Source organism: Ursus arctos, chromosome X, assembly GCF_023065955.2.
Source record: "Ursus arctos isolate Adak ecotype North America chromosome X, UrsArc2.0, whole genome shotgun sequence".
In the NCBI taxonomy this organism is placed as follows: domain Eukaryota; kingdom Metazoa; phylum Chordata; class Mammalia; order Carnivora; family Ursidae; genus Ursus; species Ursus arctos.
In genome coordinates, this window is record NC_079873.1 from 59,263,847 (window position 1) to 59,289,481 (window position 25,635).

The window sequence follows — 25,635 nt, forward strand, 5'->3', positions numbered from 1 at the left end:
CAGAGCCCTGAGCTGCATTTTCACCAGCCATAGTCTTTTTCACCCAGCAAGAAGGTTAATAAGATGCCGGGTAGAAGCAGCTTGGCGCTCTCCCGCCTGCTGGTGGAGAGCGGAGTAGCTTAGTAACCACACCGCGACCTCATGATTAGTGCATTAGACGCGTGGGCCCTCAGGGGAGGCAGAACTTCCCGGGATCGTCGGGCGGGTCTGCGGGGCTGAGGTTGGTCACAGCAGCGCACTACTGCAGGGAGTCGGGCCGCCCACAGGGCAGATCACCCATCCTGCCTCCTGGGACCCGTGAGCTCTCTGGGGAGCAAAATCTCCCTTATCCTCGCGGGGCTGGGGCCTTAGTCTGGGACATTCAGCGAGACTCTCACGTCTCTAAGCCTGAGGTGGGCGGAAGGGGATCGTGGGTGCTGGAAAGACATCCTCTACAGCGGCTCTGCCGAGTCCGGAGGGCCGGAAGATCGGCCCTTGCCTAACTGGCGGGTTGACCTGGCCTCGGCTTCTAGTTCCCCACTGCGGGACAGAGAGCCGGGAGGAGCCTAAGCTGAGCTTGGGCTCCCGCCCCTCCTGGGCCCGGCCCCCTCCGGTGTCACTGCACCTCCCTCCCTTCCTGGCCCAGCCCCCGGCCCAGACCCGGCCCTCTACCGCTCCTCTGGGCTCCAGGTTGGCGCAAACAAAACCCTGATTGACTGCCCTGAGGGGCGGGCCTCGCTGCCGGGCTGTCTCCTCCCCTTTGCGCCCCGCCAGGGATTTGCCGGGAAGGGCGGGGGCGAAGGGGGAGAGCCTGCGGGGGGGGGGGGGGTTCGCAGGACCCTGGGAGACTGAGCCCCTGGCTCTAGAAGATTGTGCCCACCCTCTGTCCGAAGTCTGGGCTTTCCCCTCCAGGTCGTTCTCCCCAAGCGCAAGTGGGGGACAAAGAGATTCCCGAGGGCAGGGTGGAGTCTCTCACAGTCCAGCTCCTGTCCTGGGGTCCTCGGGACCACCTCAGTTCCAGCCTGCTTGTGAGGAGGAAGGGAGTGGGAGAAAAGGACAGTGGGGTCTTCCTTGGAAACTCTGGGTTGATCAGTGCCTGTTTGGAGCCTGGGCGGGGGGAGAGAAGGCAGGGGGAACAGGACCGTTCGTGGAAAAACCATTTAAACTCTCCCTCTACTGGGTATCTGGACAAGGAGGACAGAATTCAGTAGTTTGGAAAGGAAGTTGAGATAGAGAGCAGTGGCTAGAGTAGGTAGGCGAGTATGGGGAGCAGGAAGGGCTAGGGAGAAGAGCAAGGCTGTAGCGGCTGCCTGTTGAGGGAGGAAGAGGTGGGGGGGGAGAGGAGGAGGGGGAGGAGAGAGATGACATGGGGAGAGCAGAAGGGGGGTTGGACGTGGGAGGAGGAGAAGAGGACTCGAGGGACCGTCTGTCGCGGGACAGGCGGGCCAGCTGGGGCGCGGAGCCGGGAGGAGGAGGCAGCGGCAGCAGCAGCGCTCGGAGTAGCAGCAGCAGCGCAGCAGCAGCAGCTTCAGCAGCAGCAGCAGCGGCAGAAACAAGTACCAGCCACACAGCGGCTCCTCCCGCCGGAGCAGCCACAGTCCCCCTGCCGAGATGGCGCTGCAAAGCCTGGCGAGCAAGGAAGCCAAGGGGCCCTGGCGGGAGGCAGACCAGGAACAGCAGGAGTGGGTGGGTAACCCCGAACCAGAGCCCGAGCCTGAGCCGGTGCCAGTGCCCCCACCCGAGCCGCAGCCGGAGCCACAGCCGGAGCCCCAGCCCCTACCAGACCCTGCACCCCTGCCGGAGTTGGAATTTGAGCCCGACCCAGTGCATGATTCCAAGTCCACGCCCACTGTAGAGACCCGCGGCACGGCGCGCGGCTTTCAGCCCCCCGAAGGTGGCTTCGGCTGGATGGTGGTCTTCGCTGCCACCTGGTGCAACGGCTCCATCTTTGGCATCCAGAACTCTTTTGGGATCCTCTACTCCATGCTGCTGCAGGAGGAAAGAGAGAAAAATCGCCAAGTGGAGTTCCAAGCAGGTGAGTGGCCCCACGCGCCCCTCCTGGCATTCTGGGCAAGGGTGTCCTCCGCTCCCACTGCCGCCGACTCCTGATCTCTCGGTCGGAGGCGCCCCTTCAGCTTTCTGCTTCGACTCCTCCCCCTTATCCCTTGCCCAGGGCGCTGCTAAGGCGCGGCTTTCGGGGCTCTGGGCACCCTTACCTATGGAGACTAGGCGCAAGACGTCCCTTGGGTGGGACCTGGGATAGTCATTGATCACAGGCAAGGAATGAACTTTTTTGCCCTGGAACAAATCCAGACGCACCCCCCCTTTTTTTTAAAGTATGCTGACCATGTGTAGTGAGGGGAAATATTTGCAGATTTTTTTTGAAGGCGGTGCGAAGTCATGGAGAGAGGAGAGAGTTGGGAGGCTGGGAGGGCTTTGAGAGAAATACCGTACTGCGGATCTCCGCAGCAGCCCCTGTTCCCGTACAGGGAGAGGAGGTGTTTTCTGTCAAAAACACTTTTGGAATCCTGGTGACTGAGCGAACAAACACAAGGCAGGCGTGTGTGTCTGCTGGAGAGAGAAAGGGGGAGGAAGGGAGTGCGAGTGGGGTGTGCGCGTGTCTCTTTGCTCGCGGTGGTTATGGCCCAGCCAGGCCAGGCCGTCCTCTACCACTCTGAGGGAGCGAGCAGATCTCTGTGCCCTCTGAGCTGAACCCCAAAGCAAGCAGGAAGGCGGTCTCCGGGGTCTCCTGCCAGAGAAGTGTAAGGCAGCTGGAAGGCTGGGCCCTGAGACTTACTCCATGCCGCCCCCAACCTGAGCCTTGCTCTCCCCCAGGCTTGAGCCTCTCCACTATCTGCAGGATGCCTCCTTGGGCCTCAGCCAGAATGCTGACCTCGTGGGGCTGACTTGGTCTTCTTCCCTAAGAGAAGCAGGGCTGGAGGGTATAGCCTTCGCTCTCTTAGGCTTGTGGCCACAAGACTGCAACCTTGCATTCTCTTCGCATTGAATCTGCCCATAGGCTCTGAAGTCAGAGGAGCTACCCTGTTTTCTCAGAAAGGCAAGGGCGATGCCCCTCAACAGTTCTGATGAGGAGTCTAGGGAGGGAGCGAGGGACTTGGGATGCCTTCTCCCTGAAGGCTCGCTCCTTCTGTGGCTCCGCAGGACAGCTCCACTGCCACTGGCTGAAAGTTCGCAGCTTGGAATAGGTGGCTTTTCATAGTGTTGCCCTGGGGCTGAAGGCTGAGGGGTTCCCTCATCCCAACACATACTTCTGCTGCCCTCTGTGGGGGCCTTGGGATTATTTATTGAACATAGAAACCTTGAATTCTAGGGCATCCACCTGTGGATTCCCTGGGCCCTTGAACAGCCACTCCTACCACTGCTCCGAACCAAGGACCCCCTCCCCCTTTTTAAAGTTTGCAGTTTTACTGGATTACCTTTAAAGAAGAGGATTTGGGGTACCACTTGGTACCTCTGTGACCCATTGGCACCGCAATGTGTGGTTCCCACTTGAAAATTAGAGTGTGCCTCCGCGGCTGTCCAGGGTGTAGACTGCCCAGGCCACACTGATGCCCAAGTGTAGGGGGTCTCTGGAGTGTGTGGAACAACTTCTGGGAGTAAGGTTACTGCCATACTTACCCCTGGGACTACCTTTTCCTTGCGTTGATGCAGTTCAGGGGCTCTTGGGAAGGCAGCCAGGGTAGGGCCTCTGGCTGTTGCCTACGTTACCTAGGAGGGCACCTGCTGAGCATTGCCCTGTGGTTGAAGGCAGGCTGTTGGCCTTCAGAGTCAGTGGCAAAGTCTGGGCGAAACTTCATGGGAGGTAGTGGGGGATGGGCTGAAGCTAGGCCCTGGCATTCATGTGGTGTGAGCAGGCCTAGAGCTGGGCCCTTCGGAATATGTAATAAAACTTGGAAAAACCACTACTTTACCAGGAAGAGGTTTACTGCTGGGGAACAAACTTCAAAGTAGGTGATCATAGGGGACTCAGGGGGAGGGCTGGCTGGGACTTTCCGGTCAAGACCTCACAGTACAGCTGGGAAAGGGGGGGCAGTGGGCTGTGCAGAGGTGTGGCTGGTGTGTACTCTGACACAGACTAGGTCCATTGAAGGGCTGGGTTTACCGGTTTAAATTATGGTGAGTTTAAGTCAGGAGGGGACAGAAAAGAATTTGTTATGTTCCCAGGGTCTCAGAATACTTTGGCTTGGGTCCTCTCTGTGGTGCATCTTGAATTCATGAAAGTTATTTTTGACACTGGATGCTCTTAGGAACACCTCAGTTTTTATTTTGAAAAGGTCGAGAATACCCCACCACATTCTTGAGCTCCTAGAAAATCTCATCCTTAGCAATACCTTTCTTGGGCCCCTCAGCTTTCCCAAGCAACCATTCAGATCCTGAGATTCCAAATGTGGCTCTGTCTCCACATGCTTTCTGCAGTTTACTCAAAATTTCCCAGGACCTGTGCCACAGCTCTGGTGTCTCAAAGGGTTAGAAGAAATCTGGCAGAAGCTTGCTAAAATGTTTATCAGCCAGTATTTGCCTAATAGCCATTCTGGGGAACATGGAACATATACCCCCCTAGTCAAGGAGGTTGGTGCTATTAAGGTTCTATTAATGTCTGACGTGCCTTTCATCTCTAAAAAATCTATGAGTTTAATGTTTGGAGGTATCCACAACCCAAATTCTCTTTGGCTAGGCCTAGTATCTTTACAGTTCTAAAGCTGCCACTGATTGTCTTTATGAGTCTAAGGTTCTGCAGATAATTGGAACTGTTATGAGGGAGCCCCAGAGAAAGGTAGTTTTGGTGTTTGGGGGCTAACGCTGCATCAGAGGGGTCTCTGGGCATGGGAAACAGCCACAGAGAGTAAAAGGGAAGTGGAATTCAGGCCATTCTAAGCATGGAATGTACAGTTTTTGTAGATTCTGTGATGCCTACAGTTCTGCAGTGGCACTAACAGTATATCTTGTGCCTTCTCGTTACCTGTTTTTGAAGGGAAGCCAGTTTTCCTTGGGTCCTATGCCTGGGAGGAATGGCAGACAAAAGGTTCCTGAGATGGAAGCAAGTGACCAAGGTCTGGTTTAGGGAGAAAAGGAAAAGACCAGGAGAGCAACGAGCCTATACTTTTGGCAGAGCTTGTAGGAAATTTGGGAGTCCCCCTGCCCAGACCAAGCAGCAGACAGGACAGGGCAGCCAGGCAACCTGGTGGAAAGTATGGCATGGCTTCCTGGTTGAGCTTTCCTACAAGCTCTGCAAAAAGTATAGGCTCATTTTTCTCCTGATCTTTTCCTTTCCCCCCAAACCAGACCTTGGTCAGTTGCCTCCATCTCAGGAAACTTTTGCCTGCCATTCCTCCCAGGCATAGGCCCCGGGGAAAGTTGACTTTTGGAGGAAAGAGGGTAAAGAGGAACAAGGTAGCATTGGTTGTGGGCCCCAGGTCATTACTGGAACCCTAAGTGGGTTGGAGCTGGGGAAGGCTTAGGGTTGGGGATCCAGGAGACAAGGTAGACCAAGCTGGAGTTGTTAACATTGGCTCCAAGCTTAGGTCTTTTTAAGTGTGCTCCAAAATAAACCCATTACTCTGCACTTTCCACTTTGACTGCCAGTCTAACACTGAGACATAATATATGATGGGAGGTGTCTTTTATTGGATAGTTTGTAAGCATGGTCCTTGTAGGCTCCTAGGTGGGAGGATAGGGACTAGGGCTCTCACTACTCAGGGAAAGGGACAGTGGTCAGGAAAGTTTACTACTGGGCACAAGATAGTTCAGACTCATGGATCACTCAAATGGAAACAGAATTTTCTAGGCATGGGGAAAATGGTACACTATGTATTTAGACAGAAAGTCCCAAGGATGGGTTGGGTCAAAGGCAGGTTAAGCTATATTTCTCTTCCCCATCTTAGGGCCTTTCGTTGCTTGGTTCAGTGTCTCACTGGGCTGACCACTAAATTGCTGAGTTTAGGAACGAGGTATTTTTTGAGCAAATCTGCCAGGGTCTTACCTTTGGCTGAAGGCTTTTGCCAACTGTCCAGATAAACTTGATCAGGTTGGTTTAGAGCCTTCAGTGGAGCTTTGGGCCACAGGGCCATTGGTCAGGCATCTTTCAAGTAACTCTTCTGCCTCCTTCCCAACCAACTAGTCCCAAACTAGGACCTTGACTCATATCGGAAGGGATGAGGAGGAGAGGTTGGGGTATTTGGAAGCCAACCAGGGGGATGCTTGTTTTAGCTGGGGTAGTTGGTTGAGGCTGGATCCCTGGCTTACTGTCCAGTGGCCTCAAATGCTCATTCTAAATATAAATCTGGACCCCAAAGGGCTGGTGATCTCAGTGATATCAGCTAGACAGTGACTAGGAGTTAGACAACTTGTGCCCCTGACTTGCTCTGTGACTTTGAGCAGGTACTTTACCTCTCTGTACTTCAGTTTATCTATATGAAAAATGAGAGGGTTTGACTAGATGAACTTTATAGCTCTGCCATTCTATCCTTCTAGAATTATGTGAAATTTTTAGTCTCTACTATTCACTTGGCATACATTTTTACTCATGCAGACAAAATGGAAATTTGTTAATCTCCCTGAATGAAGATGTAGACAGGTTGGGAAGAGACTGGGGAAACAATGAAAAAAACCATATAGATATTATTTTCCCATGTCATATGTATTTAGAGATTATAGAGCTGCTTATATATACTATTATGGTTGAAAAGATCCACTCCTTTTTGCCCAGTGTGTAAGGGCAACTCTGGACATACAACTGCTTGTCCCACAGTGCCCTGCTCGGTATGGAACTGGGCCCCCAAGAAAATTCTCTCAACTTGGCTGGCTGCAGGCTAGCAGAATGGGTCTGTATGCTACTGTTTCCCAGCATTCAAACCTGTTCCTAAAAAGCATTAAACTATAAGCATTTCCTTAAGCCTCAGTTTGGACCCTTCTCCTGAAATTTAATTTCCCACAGCTCATTCTTATTTCTCAGAAATACATGGTTACTATGACATTGGTTTTCTCTTACTTCAGGATAGAAGAGTAAACCAGGAATCCTAAATGGGACATAGTGGTTTTCTTCAGGGGGCTTCAGACAGGGCATCTTTATAGCTGGGTTAGAGCTGCTGCCTGGGTTCCACTGTGGTTGGGTGTGGAAGGACTGCTGTTTTAATCCTAGAGGAGCCCCTGTGGGGTATCCACAGTCCCTGGTCAACTTTAGCTTCTCTCAGGTCTTAGCTGAGAGTGTGGCTACTGAAGTAGCCGGCATAGAACTCTCCCTCATTTTCCCCTAAATTTATACTTGCTTGTCATTGGAAACATCTCCTCCAGTGCCACGAAGAGTAAACAAGCAGCTGAACTATCAGCATTTGCAGAAATATGTAAAGGATGCCATCCTGACCTTTTGAAGAGACCAGTTTCCCAAGACGGTGTACTGCTTTTAACACCAGCATCTTTTCGTTTTGTTGCCTTTTGAAAAGGATTAATCATTTATCCTTTTCAGATTGTATAAAAGATGGAGTGAACTTTCTCGCCTTTAAAGGAACTTTCTCGCTTGGGATTCAATGAGCAAACCTTAGAGAAAAGGCTTTATTCATAACACACACACACAGACACACACACACACACACACACACACACACACACACACACACATCAGACACCTCACCTGAAGCCATGGATTATGAAAGCAGTCTTTCCCCATCTGTTTATGGAATCAGGTTTGACATGATAGAGGCTTCTCTATGGGTTATGGCAGACTAGCACAAAGGGCCCAGAATGAAAAACTTGTTAGGTGAGGGTGATGTAGAGGATATAGCCAGCCTGGTCTGTACATCTTGGCCTGGACCCTTTGTAACTCCCCAACACTCTTCTTATCCTGCATTCCTGTCGGTACTCAAAGGTTACTGGGAAGAAGGTTTAGGACACTCCAGCCCAGTCCCATCTTAGGAATGACCGAGCACTAAGCCTAAGGACATTTAATTACCTACCTTGAAGGTGGGTGCTGTAGTTACTAACGTGAAATCACTTGGCACCTATTTGTGGGTGTTGAATGTAGCCTGTTTGGTGGCTTGAGGAAGTATATGCCTCTTCACCCTGGTAGTCTTGCCTAACTCTATCTTCTACTTTACTCCAGCTTCTGGGGTTGAAAGGAGAAGAAGATGAAACAGAAGAAGCCCCTGTCCTAACCATATTTTCATGGCTCCTCCCATTGTCATAGCGCATTTGTATCACCTTTGCTAGATATGCCATCCCCTTTCCTCACAGTATTGTTATCTCTCTTCTTTTTCTTTCTCTTGCTCAATTAAAGGAACAACTGGAGTTTAAGATGTTGTACAGGCCCAACTCCAGCCTGGATCTTGGCCCATTTCTACATATCCCACAGAGGCATCTTTTCCTTTTTCCCCTTTCTTCCCTCTCTTACTCTTCACTTTCTGGGGGAAAGGTAACTTTCTATGTAGCATTCAAGAGTGTGGAAGTCATCACCTCTGGATTTTTGCAGTAAGATAACTGCTATGAACTTATTTTTGTCATTTCCACACCCTCTCTTTTCATAACCCTGGGAACCTAGCCGAGGAAATAATATTGTAGCAGGTCGTACCCAATTGTATTCAACAAATGTCCTGGTCAGTTGCACCCCTTTCTTTTCATGTGGGGTTGTCACTAATCCCAAGGAGACTGTGTGAAAGTATGGAGATGACTCCCTATAAGCCCTCCCTGTTACTTATTATTAATTATTATTATTACTAACATTTATTTAGCATTTCACAATTAAGTCTGTGCAGCATCATATTAAATTCTTTACACCTAACAACTCATTTTAATTCTCAACAACACTATGATATAGGTACCATTATTTTCTCCATTTTGTGGATGAAAAGTCAGAGGCACAGAAGTTAAGTAACTTGCTTAAGCTCATATAGGAAATAATGACAGAGCCAGGATTTGAACACAGAATCTGAGTCCAGAATTCCTGCTTTTATATATCACCTAATACATAGTAAGGATGGGAAGAGGCAGCTACCAAGGGGACTGCTGCCAAGTTTTCCATTCCTGTAGCCTCAGGGCATCCTTATGACTAAGGGATAAAAAGATGGCCAAGAAAGGGTTTAGTAGACAGAAGTCTGACAGTCTCGTGATGTATGACATACGCCTCTAACTACTCATCTCACTCTACCCAGAGTCATGATCCCTGGGTACAAAAAAGACATAGAAATGGTCTCTTCTTAATTGTTCAGCCTCGAACAAGTTATACAAACGTCCAAGTCTTCAGTGTTCTCATCTGCGCGATGGAATTAACAATATTTTATAGGACTATGAAGGATCCAATAAGATTATGTATACAAAAGATCTTTGTAAACTGTGAAGGGGTTGGTGTTATTCTTATTCATTTCCAGTAACATTTGCCAGCCCCTAGAATTTGAGTTGCTATACCTTTCTCTAAATATATCTGGAAGGGGAATCAACCCTCCTCCCCACATTCTACCTTCCCACTCAATCTCTTCCTCATATCCCCTCTGTATTATTCTGCAATTTGACCTGGGTGTCCTGTAGCTAAGGACTGGCTGTATTTTCTTTGTTCCTCAGTTCTCTAAGAGCCCAGAGAAAGGAGGGGCCAGTAGCGGGTCATATACATTCAAGGAAACAAGGCATGTTAAAATATTTACAGCTCTTGGCAGGAGCTCACAAACCTCCCTACAAGTCAAGGACTGAGGTTTTTAGTAGGAATTTCTAGGGATTGGGGGGGATGTGAGTGGTGGGTGAAGTTAGGGCGTCACTTCCTCCCGAGGGTCTCTCACAGAGCCTCTGTTCTCTTGCAGGTAGTGAGGAAGAAGGAAAGGGATATTTAGGGTCAGAAGGTCTGGGCCAGGGGACATTAAGCATAGAAGGGCCCTTGCTCTTTTGTATTCCGTTTTGGAGTGGGCCAATTTCCTTGTGTTCTAAACAGGATAGCCCTGGAGAACAGAGGCCACAGAAGGCCAGAGGCTTGGAGGAAGACTGCAACAGCATTTTCGAACAAGCATTTCAGTGACCACTTAGGGAGCCTCCATTAAGACCATCTAGTAGGCAAATCCAAAGGGAATGTTTCTCTTCTTTGTTGCAAACAACAAAACAAAATCTCAAAGCCCTTCTTTGAGACTAAGATTTTATACATAGTAGGATTCACCCTTTTGATTTTTGGTTATTGAAATGTCTGGGCTGGAAGGCATTTTGGAGACCATCTTATTCTACCCCATCTGGTTCCAATTTTATAGGTAGAGAACTGAGATCTGGAAAGATGTGACCTCAATCAACATTACAGTCAGATGATTATAGTGGAGATTGGTTTGTAAGAGGGATTGGGAAATGGGTGCAAAGGATGGGGCTTTTGGCACCCTGGGAGGTCCCCAATCCAACCCACTGGCATACTGCCCCCTTCTCTCCCAGAACTTTTCCAAAGTCAATCCCCAGGCACTACTTTGTGGAAAGAGATTGTATTGTGTTTTAATAAATGTGATTTTATTTATTTAATATGAAACACAATTCAAGAGGTGCAATACTATAAAGTCTCTCTCTAACTTCTGTCTCCCAGTTACCCTGTTCCCCAGCCTAGAGCCCACCGGTGTTGTTTGGTGTGTCCTTCCAGAGATATTCTGTATACGTACAAGCAATTGTGTGTGTGTGTGTGTGTGTGTGTGTGTGTGTGTGTACACTCTATTTTTAAAATACAAATGGTAACCCATACTTCATATTATCCTCTACCTCACCTCTTATACTTCAAAATATGTCTTGGATATTATTACACATTAAATCCATAAAGTCTTCACTCTTTTTTTGTAATTGCACAGTATTCTATTATATGGGTATATCATATTTTATTTAATCAACACTTTGCTAATAGGCATTAAAGCTGTTACATAACTTTGAATATGGGCTTTGGAATCAAACGGTGCTAGATTCAATTAGTTACCACATGGCTGGCTTTGACAAAGTTTTTAACTTCTTAAAGTCTAAGTTTTCTCATGCATAAAATAGGGATAATAATAACATGTCCGATACATGTTAGTTTTCTCCCTGCTCACAAGCCTTCCCCATACCCTCTACCCAATTCAATTAATGTTGGTTCGATTCAAGTCAATAAGTGTTTATTGTGTGCAAGGCTAGACCTTGGATGAGCCAGAGAAGGAAAAATCCCTCAAGAAGTTTATAATTTTTTTGCAAAGACATAACATACCAAACAATTGCAGATTATTGCTAACTAGTAAAAATATGTGCATATATATAATTGAATGCAATTTTTGTGCAGTGATGTGGGAAAGGAGAGATGAGTGTGAGGAATCAATAGGAATCAAGGAAGGTTTGCTAGGAGAGTTGTAACTCAAAATGGGATTTAGCTATGTGAAGAAGAGCCTATGAATTGGGCAGTGGCAGGATGAAGGTTGAGAATTGGACAGTTTGATTGTTGCTCAGAGTCTGGGTCTTTGCCCTCTGAGAGTCCAGTGAGTCACTGTTCCCCATTAGGCCCTGACCCAGCAGGCAGGGTGGAGTGGAGAGGCAGGAGGAAAGGAAGATACTGAGGACATTTGGAGAGAAGGACACAGGGTGGGAGGATCTCTGGGCATTGGGCCATGGAATGAGGTGCTTGCAAATGGCTTGTGGCATAGCCTGCCCAACCTACACCACCTGCTCTTCCATGTCAGCAGCCCAGGCACACTTTCTGAGGTCCGAGGGGAGGGATAAAGGGCATGAGAACAGAAATGGCAACAACTCTCAGCCCCTTACCCTGAGTCCCAAACAGACCTCCAGATGCTTTGAGCCCCAGGACAGTGGAAAACTACTGAGTGGTAACAATCTCCTCTGTGTGTAGCACATTGTAGTTTACATCTTAGTTGATGTTTATCCTTGCAACAGAGACAGTTATGAAATAAAATACCCAGTTGAATCTCATCATGTGCCAACATCTTTGATCACAACAAGTGCTATGTTGAAGGGTTCTGGAAAATGGAAAGTCAATGTGGTTTGTATTTAGTTAGAGAAAAGTTCACAACAACGAAGGGCTCTGTAGAGACTTATATCCTATTTTATAGTTGCAGAAAAAGGAGAGAAGACTGAGAGCCAGTGAGTGGCCTAAGGTCAGACACTTAATGTTTAGCAGAGCTGAGACTAGAACCCAGGTGTCCCCATTTCATGTTGCATGGGGACAGATATGTAAGAGCTCCCTGAAAGGTGGAATAGTGTTGTCCCTAAACTTAATAGCAGCTTGAAGTTTAAGTGTATGGATAAGAAGAAGTATGGTATGATGAAAAATAAACAAACAATCAGGAGTTAAAAAGTTAAGGGAGATGGAAATGAGGGTCATGGAAGGAAGGATCTAGGCCTTGCTAAGTCTTGTTGGCTGGAATCAAGAAAGGTACTGGATTGGCAACCAGGAGACCTGGGTTCTGCTTCTAGCTCTGTGACTGTCTTTGTGACACTGAAAAGTCCATTGCCTTTTTTCGGCCCCAATTTTTCCACTAATTCCATGAGAAGACTGGACCTCCCAGAGACTTAGTGCTTATAACCAGTGGCTTCTATAAACCAAAGAGGTTTTGGGTGCTTCCTGGCAAGGGGTCAGGAGTGATGGGGAATGGTGAGGTAGTGAGTAAGAGAACAACTTCTCTGAAGGAAATGGAAAACACTTCCTCCCAGATTTGAGAAGAGATGAGCTTTGGAAAGGGTAGCTATCCTGTGGTCTCCATCCTGCCTCCTCGGAGAATTCCATCCAAAAGAGGCAAAGAGAGAACATGTGTGCACACGTGAGCAAGTACCTCAATGCAAAGCTGAGATTTGGTGGGACAGATTATGATACACTGAGTCAATGTGCCTGGAAATCTTTCCTGAACATTCTCCAATTTAAGATCACTTTCCTAAAATCTTGTCTTTATTTTTTAAAAGGGGGTTTGTGTCCTATGGGTGAAGTACCACTGAGAATTCTCCTTTTATGGTACCTTCTTGAGTGAGCACTAACTCTGGAGCCAAACTGCTTGAGTAAGTTCTGATTCCACCACTTAGCTGTGTCCCTAGGCAGGCCACTTAACCTCTCTGTGCTGCGTCCTCATTTGTAAGAGGAGGATAATAAGAGAACTTACCATATAGGGTTGTTAAATGAGTTATATATAGTTTGGAACAGTGTCTGGCACATGGTAAGTGCTGTATAAGCATTTGCTATTCTTATTATCTCACTAGTAGGCTAGTGTAACCCCAGGTGAGCCCAAGGGAGCTTAGCATTACTCAGTCAGGAATTCTGGGGGTGAACTTACTTTATCCAGGTACCATCTGCGCCACTCTGATGTTGGTCATGCTCAGGACCAGATTAAGATCTTTAGAGGCCCTAAGCACTATTTTTTTCAAGTGCCAACTTCTGAAACAATTCATTAAATCTATGCTTTTCTCATTTGGGGTGGCCCTGCTTCATTGGGGCCCTAAAATCATAACTTTGCCCACATGTTGAGTAATCCTGCACTGGCCAAGTCAACCAGTAAGTTCCTCCCTGAGTTCTGGAGGGAACCAATGACTGTGAGTGGTCTACACATCCTCATATAACAGTTTTGAAACCTGAATAACCCCATCCACAACAGGGTGCTCTGTATCCCACCTCCTAACAACTTGCCAAGATCCTGCCAAGCCCTATGACCTCCTTGACTGTTGGGACCTCCCATCCTGTTACTTGGAAGGAGGGTTTATATTTTGGGGTTAGGGGGAGGGGAGGACAAATGCCTGGAAGTCCCAACAGGGGCCCCCAGAGTAATCTCTAAACTTTAGCAAGTTAAAATTATGGTGCCCAGTTGGAATGACTGAGCACAGTCATAGCAGAGCAGGGGAATGGTGAAGACCACCTGCCTTGAAATGACTAGGAGACCATCCCTCCTCCCCTGAGCCCTGTCTTCAAGGCCTTCAAATCAGTGATCCTGAAACCTTGGAATCATTATCATTATCTCCATTGCTCTTGACCAGGTTCTAACCATCCAAATGGTAAACAACAGGATAGTGTGTGTTCCAAGAGACACAGTGGGTTGTTTTTTTTTTTGTTTTTTGTTTTTTCGTGAGTTTTTTTTTTTTTGCCTTGACCTAGATTTTGTTTATGGAAAAACTAGCCAAAAGCAAATTTTCCTTAGATCTATTGGCTAAGAAGCTGGAGTGACCTAGTGGTCAGGGCAAGGGAGGTTAGCAAGACAGGTGGACTTATTTGTTCCTTTGCCCTGGGATGGCACCACTCACATTCAGGCCGAGCTAGACCTGTGCCACCTGCCTTCCTCACAGGATGTCTCAAACATGGAAGACTCAGGTAGAACCGGTCAGACCAGATGTTGGGAGCCTGTGACTTTTAGGAAGAGAAAGACAGACAGCCAAAGCAGAGAATAGAGAGGGAACAAACCTACTGTCCTAGCTCTTACTCCAGAAAGTACCCCCAGTGGGCTCCAGAGTATGCCCAGTGAACATCTGCTCAAAAAGGCCATGGCTCATCTGTGTCTCATGAGTGGACTTGGCTAGGGTCTCCAGGCAGGACCAGCAACCCGCAGACTACTCTCCAGAGCATGGCTCAACAGAGAATAGCACTTGCCCTGGGGCCCCCCTTTTTTCATGGAATTTGTTTTAGCACTAATAGAAAAGGTGCCCTTGGAATGGGAGATCATAAAGTAGACCCCAGAGTTCAAGTCTCCTTTGCCCATTTCTTTCTGTGCTGTGTGGTATAGGCTCAGGCATAGGATCTGACATCAGATAGACCAGGGTTAGAGTCCTGGATTTGTGGTTTACCTAATCTGCAACCTTGGCCAAGTCACTTGGCCCTTCTCAGCCTCACTTTCTTTATCTGCAAAATGGGGGGAGGAAATAATAATCTCTATCTGACAGTCTTGTGATGAGGTTCAAATGAAAGGGGATGTAACAATATTTTGAAAACTGGTTTGAGCCTTATATATAAATTATCATCATGGCTGCCAGGTATATAAATTGATCCGTAGATTTGCACATGTTCTCATGCATCTACAGCTGGATTGAGGCATCACCAGTGATGCACATATGTATAACCAACCACTTGTGTGTATAAAACTATACACATAATCTGACCTTAAGCTTGAACTCATGACAACTAAAAGCACACATACCCACAGGCACACACATACACATTTATCTACGTGGATATCCCCTTTTCTTTCTCTCACACATATACCCACACACAGGCAGATGTATATATATGTATGTATGTGCATATGTACATATATGTACAACTCCATAGCTGTACAAGTGAGCACATCATACCCTCCAGCTTCTCCCCAGGCTATTCAGTTTTCTCAGGGTCTAAGAAAGGCCTTGTGTGTAAATCTCCCCACTTCATACTGATAATGTCCCTTTTGCTCTTATTGGGGCCTCTTCCCTGCTTCCTCTTGTTTGCAGATTAACACAGCTGCTGCCAAAATTCAAGCTGCAGTATGTGGTATCCACATGTCTGGAGAACATGGATCCTTGTCCAGTTGCTCTGTGAATAGCATTACGAATCTATTCTGCACAATATATTTATAGCCATGTTTGCAAAGAGCTGACAGCGTTTTCAGATTTTTTCAAAACACAGTTAATCCAGCCACAAAAATAGTCACTAGCTCCCATGCCCCGAGGCTAAAAGAAATTAGGTAGCAGGCTTAATGAAAATTAGTCACAGAGCCTAAATGAGATTGAACCTCTCTTTCTTTCTCTCTTTCTCTCTTTTCCTTTCCCTCTCCCTTTCCCTCTTCCACATTCCTTCTGCCATTCCTTTTTATTCCAAGGGTCTCTGAGTCTAAGGTAGGGTGGATGGTGACGGTATGGAGTGTAATTTGGTTCAGATAGAGTCTGGGTCATCAGAGCCTAATGTTTTACAACGATGAAGAGGAGGAAAAGGAGAAAAAACATTAGGGTGTCCAGGATTATAAGCAGAAAGAACTTAGCTGGGGAATTACATGGGGTGAGAACAAAAGGAGGAGGGTTAATGCCCACAGTGAAGCCAACTAGAATGGCAAAGTGCCCCAGCCTCCCCTTAATCACTGGGACCTGGGTTAGTAAACTCTTTTGTTTAATGCAAGGTTGGAACACTAAGAAGAATCTCTAGTGATAGAATTGAAGAGTTAAGCATGGTTGAAGAACAAAATGCTTTCCCAGTAAGACAAGTAAGCCTAGGCCTACTGGTCTATCCCAGGTGGCCCAGTCATGACCTAGGGTGAGGAAAGTTTTAAGTAGGGCTATGAGATAATTTATTATCCAAACTGGGACACATTTGAGAGTGAAAGGAGACACTATTAAGATTATGCTAGGACAATAGGCGTAAATTAGGATTGTCCCAGGCAAACCAAGATGTATTTTCGTTTTAGGTTTAGGCTTTATTGCTCCAGCTTACCAGGAAGGGGCAAACTGTAAGGGTTCTTCACAAGATGACTTAAAAAATGTGTGTGGGGGGTTGGGTAGTGGGGATCAGGGCAGGGAGATTCAGTCTTGAGACTGGGGATTGTTTACTCTGAATACTAAATCCTTTTCTTGTTGTTGTCCATGAATATATAATGGAACTCCTTCCCAAGTATGTTTATTTCCTGATCAGCTTCAGAAGAGGAGAAACTATGTGTGTATGTGTGCTTGTGTGTATGCAGTTTAGTGCATTGCATGTATATGTTTGTGTCAATGTTTTGAAAGTATGTATGAATGTGAATAGGAATGCGAGTATATGTAACTGTGTAACTGTGGGCATATACATGTATATGGACACACGAGTGTATGAATGTGGATGTCATGAGGATAAACGAGGGTGTGTGTGTGAGTGTGTGTGTGTATGTGCATGCACGCACACATGAGCATATGTAGGGCAGAGCCTGACTCCCTGGTTCATTGTTTTGTGGAGTCCTTAATTTCCAGAGAGCAATCACATAAACCACCACCTCATTTTGCATGTGAGGAAACTGAGGCATGTGTAATGAGATCTACTTTTACTATTTGTTTGGCAGTGGTTGAGGATAGACTAGGAATAGTCACAATAATCCTGATTGGGAGTTAACTGTCGATCCATGCACTGAAGTAAAAGCCCAGCTATTTCTTTAGGGTTTCTGAAAACCAGTGCTTGGCAAGTGTGGGAAGAAGCTGCTTAAGATTAAGCTTGAGGGGCGCCTGTGTGGCTTAGTCGGTTGAGTGTCCGACTCTTGATTTTAGCTCAGGTCATGATCTCTGGGTCATGAGATAGAGCCCTCCATGGGCTTCATGTTCAGCGCGGAGTCTGCTTGAGATTCCCCTTCTCCCCCTCTGCTCCTCCCTCTGCTCTCTCTCTCTCCCCCTCTCAAAAATAAATAAATAAATAAATAAATAAATAAATAAATAAATAATAAAATCTTTAATGATAAAAAAGAGTAAGCTTGATGTTCCTGTAAAGTCTCGATTTGAGCTTAAGGGGAAGATTTGATAGCTGGACAGTTCTTCTAGGCCTGCCCCCCCCGAAGCATCCTGTCAGGTAATGGAAAATTTCTGTGCTTTGAACATCATTTAACAGCCCTGCTCTTGCCACCACCAGCACCACATACATACACATACACAACTTACAGTTGAGGTTTGCTTTGTAGACAATCCTGGATAGTAAAGATCCACTAAAGGCTTTTACAGGATGCAGGCCAGATGTAAGCTGCAAGTATTTCCAGACTGAGCAATAAGAGGAAAGCTTCTCTCCACCAATCCTTGATCTTTCTGTTTCTGCCCTCGTTGCTTTGGGCTTTGGGCAAGGAAAATGGCAAAAGAGTCCCCAGGAGTGTTATAGTTGGGTGTTGGAATGGGAATTTGTGCCTCTGGGAGCAGGATGGGAGACTCCTCATGAGCCTTGGCCTGTTACATCTGTGGCTGAGAAGTTAGCCATGCAAGTGAGCAAGTGCAAGCCATGCATTAGCCCAGTGCTAATGAAGTCAAAGTCCCATACTGTGGTTCAGTCCTCATCTGAACAAATTCAGTTCACTCAAGGCTCTGTTTAGGCTATATCCATTTGCCTGACCAGTCACATGGATGAGGCAAAAGAATATGGGGTGCTGAAGCACAACTCTGAGAAAATAATCCAAGTTTCATGTCCTAGTGATATGCCCATTCACATTCAGCCAATGTTTATTGAGCCTTTTACTGTGTGCCTAGCACCATGCTCACTTCTACATGTATTAATTACCCCACTGAACCCTCCCAACAGCCCTGTGTAGTAAGATTAGTCCCATTAAGATACACCAAGAGGTAAAGTGGTCTCTCAAAGTAAAACAGCTAGAAAAGGGGGAATCAGAATTTAACCACAACTCTGCTTGATTAATGGTACTAAAGCCATTTACATTTAAATAAATTATTGAGAACCCACCACATGCCAGACACTATGCTAAGATTTTTTCCACGGATTATCTCACTTAATCCTCAAAATAGTCCTATGGGGGGATATTCATCCCTTTTTTACAGATAAATATATTGAATAGGTATGTTAGGTAACTTATCCAAGGTCAAATGCTAGTATAGCACTAGTATAGCTTGTTGATTCCCAAGCCTACAGTGTCTCTCCTTTGCTCCTCCATGGATATCAGATACCCTGTCTAGATGATTCCTAAAGCCCCTTCCAGCTTTGACATTCTAGAAGTCAGCAACTCTATGGTAACCCTTCCCCATTAACTCAGGCAGCCTTGAGTCACTTGACTGTGGAACCTATCATGGTCCTCTTCCCACTAGGCTCTCTCTGTGTGTGGTACAGAGGAATAGTAGGCAAGTGCCTCCCCAATAGGCTCTGTCTGAGTTGGCCTGGGACTCTGACTCAGCTCCCTACTCCTGGCCCCAGGTACCAGGTGAGGTGCTTTTTGTAATAACTTCCAGAAGCTGCTCTGAGCTCTAAGCCTGGGCCCTGTAACTTTCCCTCTGTAAAACAGAACAGAACAAAACAAAACAAAACAAAACAAGACAAAATGAAACAAACAAACAAACAAAAAACAGGAAATATCTCCTTAAATTGGCAAATGAGAAAATCCCACAGAAAGGGCCCAGGGAAGCTGCTTCCATGCCTGAGGTGATTGTACCTATGTTTGTGTGTGTGCTTCTCTGGGTGCATGTACGGCCAGGAATTGCAGACAGAGGTCAACTTTGATTCTGCACTGTCCAAAGCCCTCCTTGGGCTGAGATGAATATTTCATTCCCTACCTACTCCATCAAATCTTTCCCTCTTGGAAGCTGCTGATGAATTTTATATCCCCTTCTGAACCCCAAGCAGAAGAAGGTTGGTTGGCTCACTAAGTGATTAGTCAAAGTCTGATACCTGGTGGGGGTGGTATTGATCTACCTCCTCAGAGGATTACCCAGATGTGCCCAGTGGCTAGGGTTTGAGGTGATTCAAGTTACCTATGTAACCAATATCAGGAGAAGGGAGTTTCCCTAGGAGAACCCAAAGCAGCACTCAGGAAATTACTTCGGGGGAGGGGCTGTGGTTCAGATAACTCTCCATTCTCCTTCACCTTCCCTGATCTTGATGCTTTCTGAATTCTTTTTTTATACTGCCTCCCTCTTCAAACCTTGCTGTCCTGGCACCATATCCTGCCCCCTCCCACTCCTCTACCCTTGTTAGTTGGTACAGGTGAAGGAGCACTCCACAAAGAATGAGAAAACCTGGATTCTACCACTATCTGCAGATTTTACCACTATCTCCCTGTGTGACTTCGGTCAAGGTACTTTACTGCGATGAACTTCAGTTCCCTCATTTGTAAAACAGGCAAAAACCAGACTGTTTTTAAGGTTTGACTCAAGATTTAAATGAAAAATAAAACTATGCAAAAACATCTAGGACAATTCTGTTGCTTGTTTTGAGGCTCGAATGAGAGAAATAATTTGGAAATACTTGGTGAGCCCTAAAGTGCTCTTCATACAGGAGGAGTTGCTATTGTTAATACTCCCTGTTCCCTGACTGCCTTTTCATATACGTAATAATTCAAATTGGCCCAGCCTGGCTACTGTCCTGTTTCACCTCCAGTGTTTGCTCTGAAGACTAGGTAGTCATCTGCTTCTAGAATCTCTGTGTCTGTGGTGGAAAATCACAAGGTTCTCACAGGGTCCTCTTTCTTCTCCCAGGGACAAACTTAGCTGGGCTTTTCTTCACAGAAAGTCTTTCTCATCTCACCCACGGAAGCAGTGGCAATCTCAAGTCAATGCAACCAGTAAGAAAGATCTATTTGGAAAGACGAGGCTCATCTCAGGATGTTATTACTAGTCCATTATTGCAGATGAGAAAACTGAAGTTCAAAGAAGTGAAGGGCAGGTTCTAAGTTGTGTGTATATGTGTGTCAATGTGGGTAGGAAGCTCATCTGGAAGCCTATGAGAGGTGAGAATTCTGGATTGGCCATTAAGATAATCATCAGTATCCAGGAATTAAATAAAACCAGGCAGCAAACTTAATAAAAATTAGGTACTGTACCAAAAAGATAGTAACCGTGTACTATCTTTTCATGTCCTTCTTTATTTGGCTTGAATTCCTGCAAGAAGACTTATTTTATTTCTCTACATATGGCACAGTTACAGGTGCTATGACTGAAGGGCCAAGGGGAGACAAAAAACTAAGTCTCATGTGTTATGTCTCTATGAACAGACTTACAATTGAGCACAGTGATTTATAAGGAGAGATATACTGACCCCAGCACCTAACACAGTGCACTATATATAGTAAGTGCTTAATAAATGTGTACCGAAGGAAATGAGGGCCAAAGGTCAGAGAACGTGGACATGCTTGGGGAAAGGTTAATGCATTATGGGCAAAAAGCCCCAAGTGTTTCTAGGCATAATAGTCAAAGACAGAATTCACTGCTGACTTCTTACGCCTTATTTGCAAGACTTTTTTAAAGGTATGATGTGTTTGGATTTGTTTTCCAAATCACGCTTTTTAACAAGCAATGTTAGAGTTTTAGGCTTTTCCTTTAACTGCTGATCATGCTCCTTCCACCTAAGAAATCCCATAGGAATCTTCAAGCTTCAATTTGCTCCTAACAAGTGACTCTCCCATTTCCTTGCCCTATCTATGGACTCTGATTTTTATAATTGTGGGGACCAAGATTCCATCCAGTCTTTCTCCTGGGACCAAACAGGTTTTTGGATTTCAGAGTAGAGCCACACTCTCACCCATTCTCTGCTGAGTCTGGAATTCCCAAAGCACAGTCTGCCTTGTCTGCGTTCGTGCAGCTGGACAGGGTAAATATCCTGGACATCTGCCTTGTTCTTCCCTGGGCAGCCTGCACCCCCCCACCAGTTTCCAGACTCAACCTAAGTCAATTCCCTGCCTTCTTCCCCCTTCATGAGAAATTCTGGCAGGGAAAACTGGCTCCTCTCTTGCCAGCTCAGTGATACTTTTGGATGGAGCAAGCAGATTGCATCCCAAGTTAGAGTGGATTCTGACACATAATTATCCAGGGATTGGTAATTTAAGCTTGCTTACCTCTCACACAAAGACCAGAGAACTGGTAGAAGTAAATTTTCAGCAGAAGAAAATTAATCTAGAACAAATAACTTCTCAACTTTGAGAAATCTAAGACATTACGGATATAGTTCTCCCTAAGCCTTTGGATTCAGCCTCTTGCCTCCAGCCATGCCAGAATGATGAAGGTCTCTGTCTCTTTTCCTATTGTCAGAAGTTCAGATTTTGGCCTAGGGCCTGGGTAAAGATGAGGATGACAGAATGACAGAGTTACCTAACTGCAACAGAGAATGCATTCCTCCCCACCCGGTCCTGCCCCAACATGTAATTCAATACTTCTCCCTTTGCCACCCCTCAAACAGGCTTTTGCCCTTCTCTTCCTAATAAGGTTTTTAACTTACTGACTTACTTATTCAAATAAAAGATCTAATGTTCAAATGACCATAGGTATGTCCTTTGGCTCTGAACACATGGTCAATCTAAGTCTTGGGGAGTTTTCAGAGAGGCCCACAAGCTCCCTGTGTGAAACACCTAAACCTGAATCATGTGAAGGTAGTTGCATGATAATGGCTCCCTGGATGGTGACATTGATAATTATGATAAAGCATTTGGTCCAAACTTGACTTAGATTCATAGAAGGTCAGAGCTAGAAGGTCCTCAGTGGTCATCAAGTCCAGTGGTTCCCAATGAAGGGTGACCATTAAAATCATCTAGAGAGTATGTTAAAAATACAGCTTCTTTATGTGAGATAGATGTGTGTGTGTGTGTGTGTGTGTGTGTGTGTGTGTGTGTAATGGAATACTACTCAGCCATAAAAAAGAATGAAATCTTGCCATTGCAATGATGTGGATGGAGCTAGAGAGTATTATGTGAAGCAAAATAAGTCAGTCAGAGAAAGACTATATGGAATTTAAGAGACAAAACAAACAAGCCGAGGGGAAAAAAAGAGAGAGAGAGAGAGAGAGAGAGAGGTAAACCAAGAAACAGACTCTTAACTACAGAGAACTGATGGTTACTGCGGAGGAGTTGGGTAGGAGGATGGGTTAAGTAGGTGATGGGGATTAAGGATGGCACTTACCATGATGAGCACTGGGTGTTGCATGGAAGCGTTGAATTACTATATTGCATACCTAAAACTAATATTACACTGTATGTTAAGTAAATGGAATTTAAATAAAATGTTAAAAAAATACAGCTTCTTTGCAGCCCATGATAACTTTCTAAATCAGAGTTTCTGAGGTAGAGCTTCAAAATGTATATTTTAAATACTTTCATCAGATGATTCTGCTGATAGGCCCATTTTGAGAACTGCTTAGTTGAATCCTTTGTTTTGTTTTTTTGTTTTTGTTTTTGTTGTTGTTGTTGTTGTTTTTAAGGTGAGGAACTGAGACTCAGAGGGGCAGTGGCCTGCAGCAAAGTGGATAGGTAGGAAAATAAGGGCAGAGCCTTTTTGCTTCGGTTCTCACCATCCTCTCTTTACATAGAATGTCCACATTACTTTTCCTCATTCTGCCATTACTTATCTTTCCATGTCTCCAGAACTATGAGTACTTTGATGGTGTAACCATGTCAGATCTGTCTCTGAGGGCTTTATGTCCTTGAGCTTAATCCTTGAAGCCAGGCTGCTGACTTGCCGGGGAGGTGCACATTCTTATCCCCTGTACTTCCATTTTTCCAGAGATAGAAGGTTGGGGCTGGAGACACAGTTCCCCCTTCCTTCAAAAAGCAGTATTGACCATAATGTTTCAATTTTTTGTGCAGGCAGAGATCTGTCCAGAGCTGTGTGGGACCCAGGAACCCAATTCTTGTGCTAAGGGAGCCAGAATGTCTAGTGGCAGCAGGTTACCTGAAGCTCAGGCTGCGGCTGAGTGTCTGTTTATCTTGGGGAATTTGGGCTTTATTCCCATCACATTATTGCCAACGGCAACCTTAAGTGCAAGGATAATAACATGCTTTGAAAAATGTTTAAAACGTCAATTACCCAGCATTGAGACAACCTCTGGGAGTTGTTCCTTCATGTCCACATCTTAAGCTGTGCTTATCATTCTCATAGCACTGTGTTTCACCCTGCCTAAGTCTGCAGGGCTGCCCACCACTTTGGCTTGCTGTTTTTCAGGGCCAAAGTGGGAAGTAGAATGGAAAGATGGCTGGAGGGAAGCAAGGCATGGCTGACCTGTAGTTTGCATTTTTGTGCATTGAGAAGGGGTCAGTGCCAAGCTGTGGAAGGGAGCACTGACTGTCATTAGGGCTGGGTTTTAGCCTCACCATTGCTGTGTCCACTCACTGTGTGACTGTGGAGTAGGCCCTCACTCCTCTAAGTCTCAGTTTCCCTGACAGCACAATGAGGAGGTTGGACTCAGAGCCTTTCAGTTCTGATTGAAGGATAATAATTCAAGAGCAAATCTGTAGGGTCAGGGAGGGGTCACCTAATGGGTGATGTTCACTCCCTGACCTCATGGTGACCTATTCATCTCGAATCTTGAGTTCACTCTTGGAAAATATGTGTTATTACCCCAGGTTAAAAAAAAAAAGATATGACCTCCAAAGCAATTTGCATATGTTTATGCCCTACTGTGCTAGCTTCGGTGGGCCTCAGCTGGGCCATATCTCACAGCTGCCTGGTTCCACTGCACTCTGGATATTTCAGAATAACTGCTTTTCCTACTGGATGTGGGTGCCTGAGGATATAACAAACTCTACTTTTTAGGATCCCCTCTTCATTCTCTGTTGCCTACTTGCAACATCTATGGGGCTTTTTAGCACATTGACTCCCTCAGCCACACACTCCTCTAACTAGGTCACCTGCTGGCACTGGCTCAGTGCCAGCAGCCTGTGGTTTCTCTGACTGGAAAGGCCTTGCTTCATCCTGTTGTGAGGAACTCTTCTATTTGGCAGTTTTGCCCTGGAGATTTCTCCTCTGACTAACCCTTCTCCTCCCTCCCTCCTCCTCCCCACCCCCTGCCCTAATCCCCTAGGGATAATGGGATGAATTTTGTCTTGGAACAGGGCACTATGGTCTATCAGGAATGTCCGCCCTTTATTACCAGTGATAGCAACAGAGGCTAGCTTGGGGAACTTTAGCATCCCCCAAAGGCATTGCTAATAAACCGATAATCTAAGCAAAACTCATGTGCATGCTATGCAAATAAGCATCGAGACAAGTCTCTAGTCACCTCTTTCCAACAAGTTGCTTTCTTTATGCCCTTTCTTTTGAGAAATTATGGGCCCCCCTTGTACCAAGAAACAGACTCTTAAGGATAGAGAACAAGCTGATGGTTAGCAGAAGGAAGGTGGGTAGGGGGATGGGTGAAATAAGTGGTGGGGATTACGGAGTGCACTTGTCATGATGAGCACTGGGTAATGTGTGGAATTATTGAATCACTCTATTGTACACCTGAAACTAATATAACACTGTATGTTAAATATACTGGAGTTAAAATTAAATTTTAAAGTTCCACATTTTTAAAAAAGTGTGGGTCCTCTGCCCAGGGCAAAGGAAAGCACAACTGTCTCTTCCTTTGTTCTTACATTTTGTACAACTCAGTTCAAGATTTCCAAAAGGCAGCACAATACCACTTGGATACCTATTGAACTTAATGTTGCCTGAAACCCCTAGGTATCTTTCATACATGTCTCTACTAAGTCACAGCTCCTTTATTATACAGTTGTGCAGATCACTTTTTATTTTATTGAAGTATAATTGACATATGATGCTATATTAGTTTTCAGTGTACAACATAGTGATTTGACATTTATATACACTATGAAAGGATCACCATAGTGAGTTACCACCTGTCACTATACAAAATTAATACAATATTATTGTCTATATTCCCCATGCTGTACATTATATTTCCATGCCTTATTTATTTTATAACTGGAAGTTTATATCTCTTGATCCCCTTCAACCATTTTACCCGCCTCCCCAGCCTCCTTCTTCTCTGGCAAATGTCAGTCTGTTCTCTGCGTCTATGAGTCTGATTTTGTCTTTTTTCATTTGTTTTGGTTTTGGTTTTTGTCTTTTTCTGTCTGACTTGTTTCATTTAGCACAGTACACTTCATGTCCATTCATGTTGTTGCAAATGGCTGATATTTCATTCATTTTTATGGCTAAGTAATATTCCATTGTATGTATCTATCTTCTTTATCCATTCATGTATTGATGGATGCTTGGGTTGCCTCCATATCTTGGCTATTGTAAATAATGCTTTAATGAACTTAAGGGTGCATATTCCTTTTTCAGTTA

The 25,635-nt window shown here is 45.7% G+C and overlaps 1 protein-coding gene across 1 annotated transcript in view; it reads left to right on the top strand.

The window, feature by feature from the left end:
• The first annotated feature begins 1,360 nt into the window (after window positions 1–1,360).
• The window catches only part of SLC16A2 (solute carrier family 16 member 2), a 117,943-nt gene continuing 93,668 nt past the window's right edge, over window positions 1,361–25,635 (top strand). Inside the window, exon 1 of the mRNA XM_026487178.4 lies at window positions 1,361–2,014. Coding sequence (XP_026342963.1) covers window positions 1,591–2,014 — 424 coding nt within the window. The 5' untranslated portion in view covers window positions 1,361–1,590. The remainder of the gene's footprint in view (window positions 2,015–25,635) is intronic.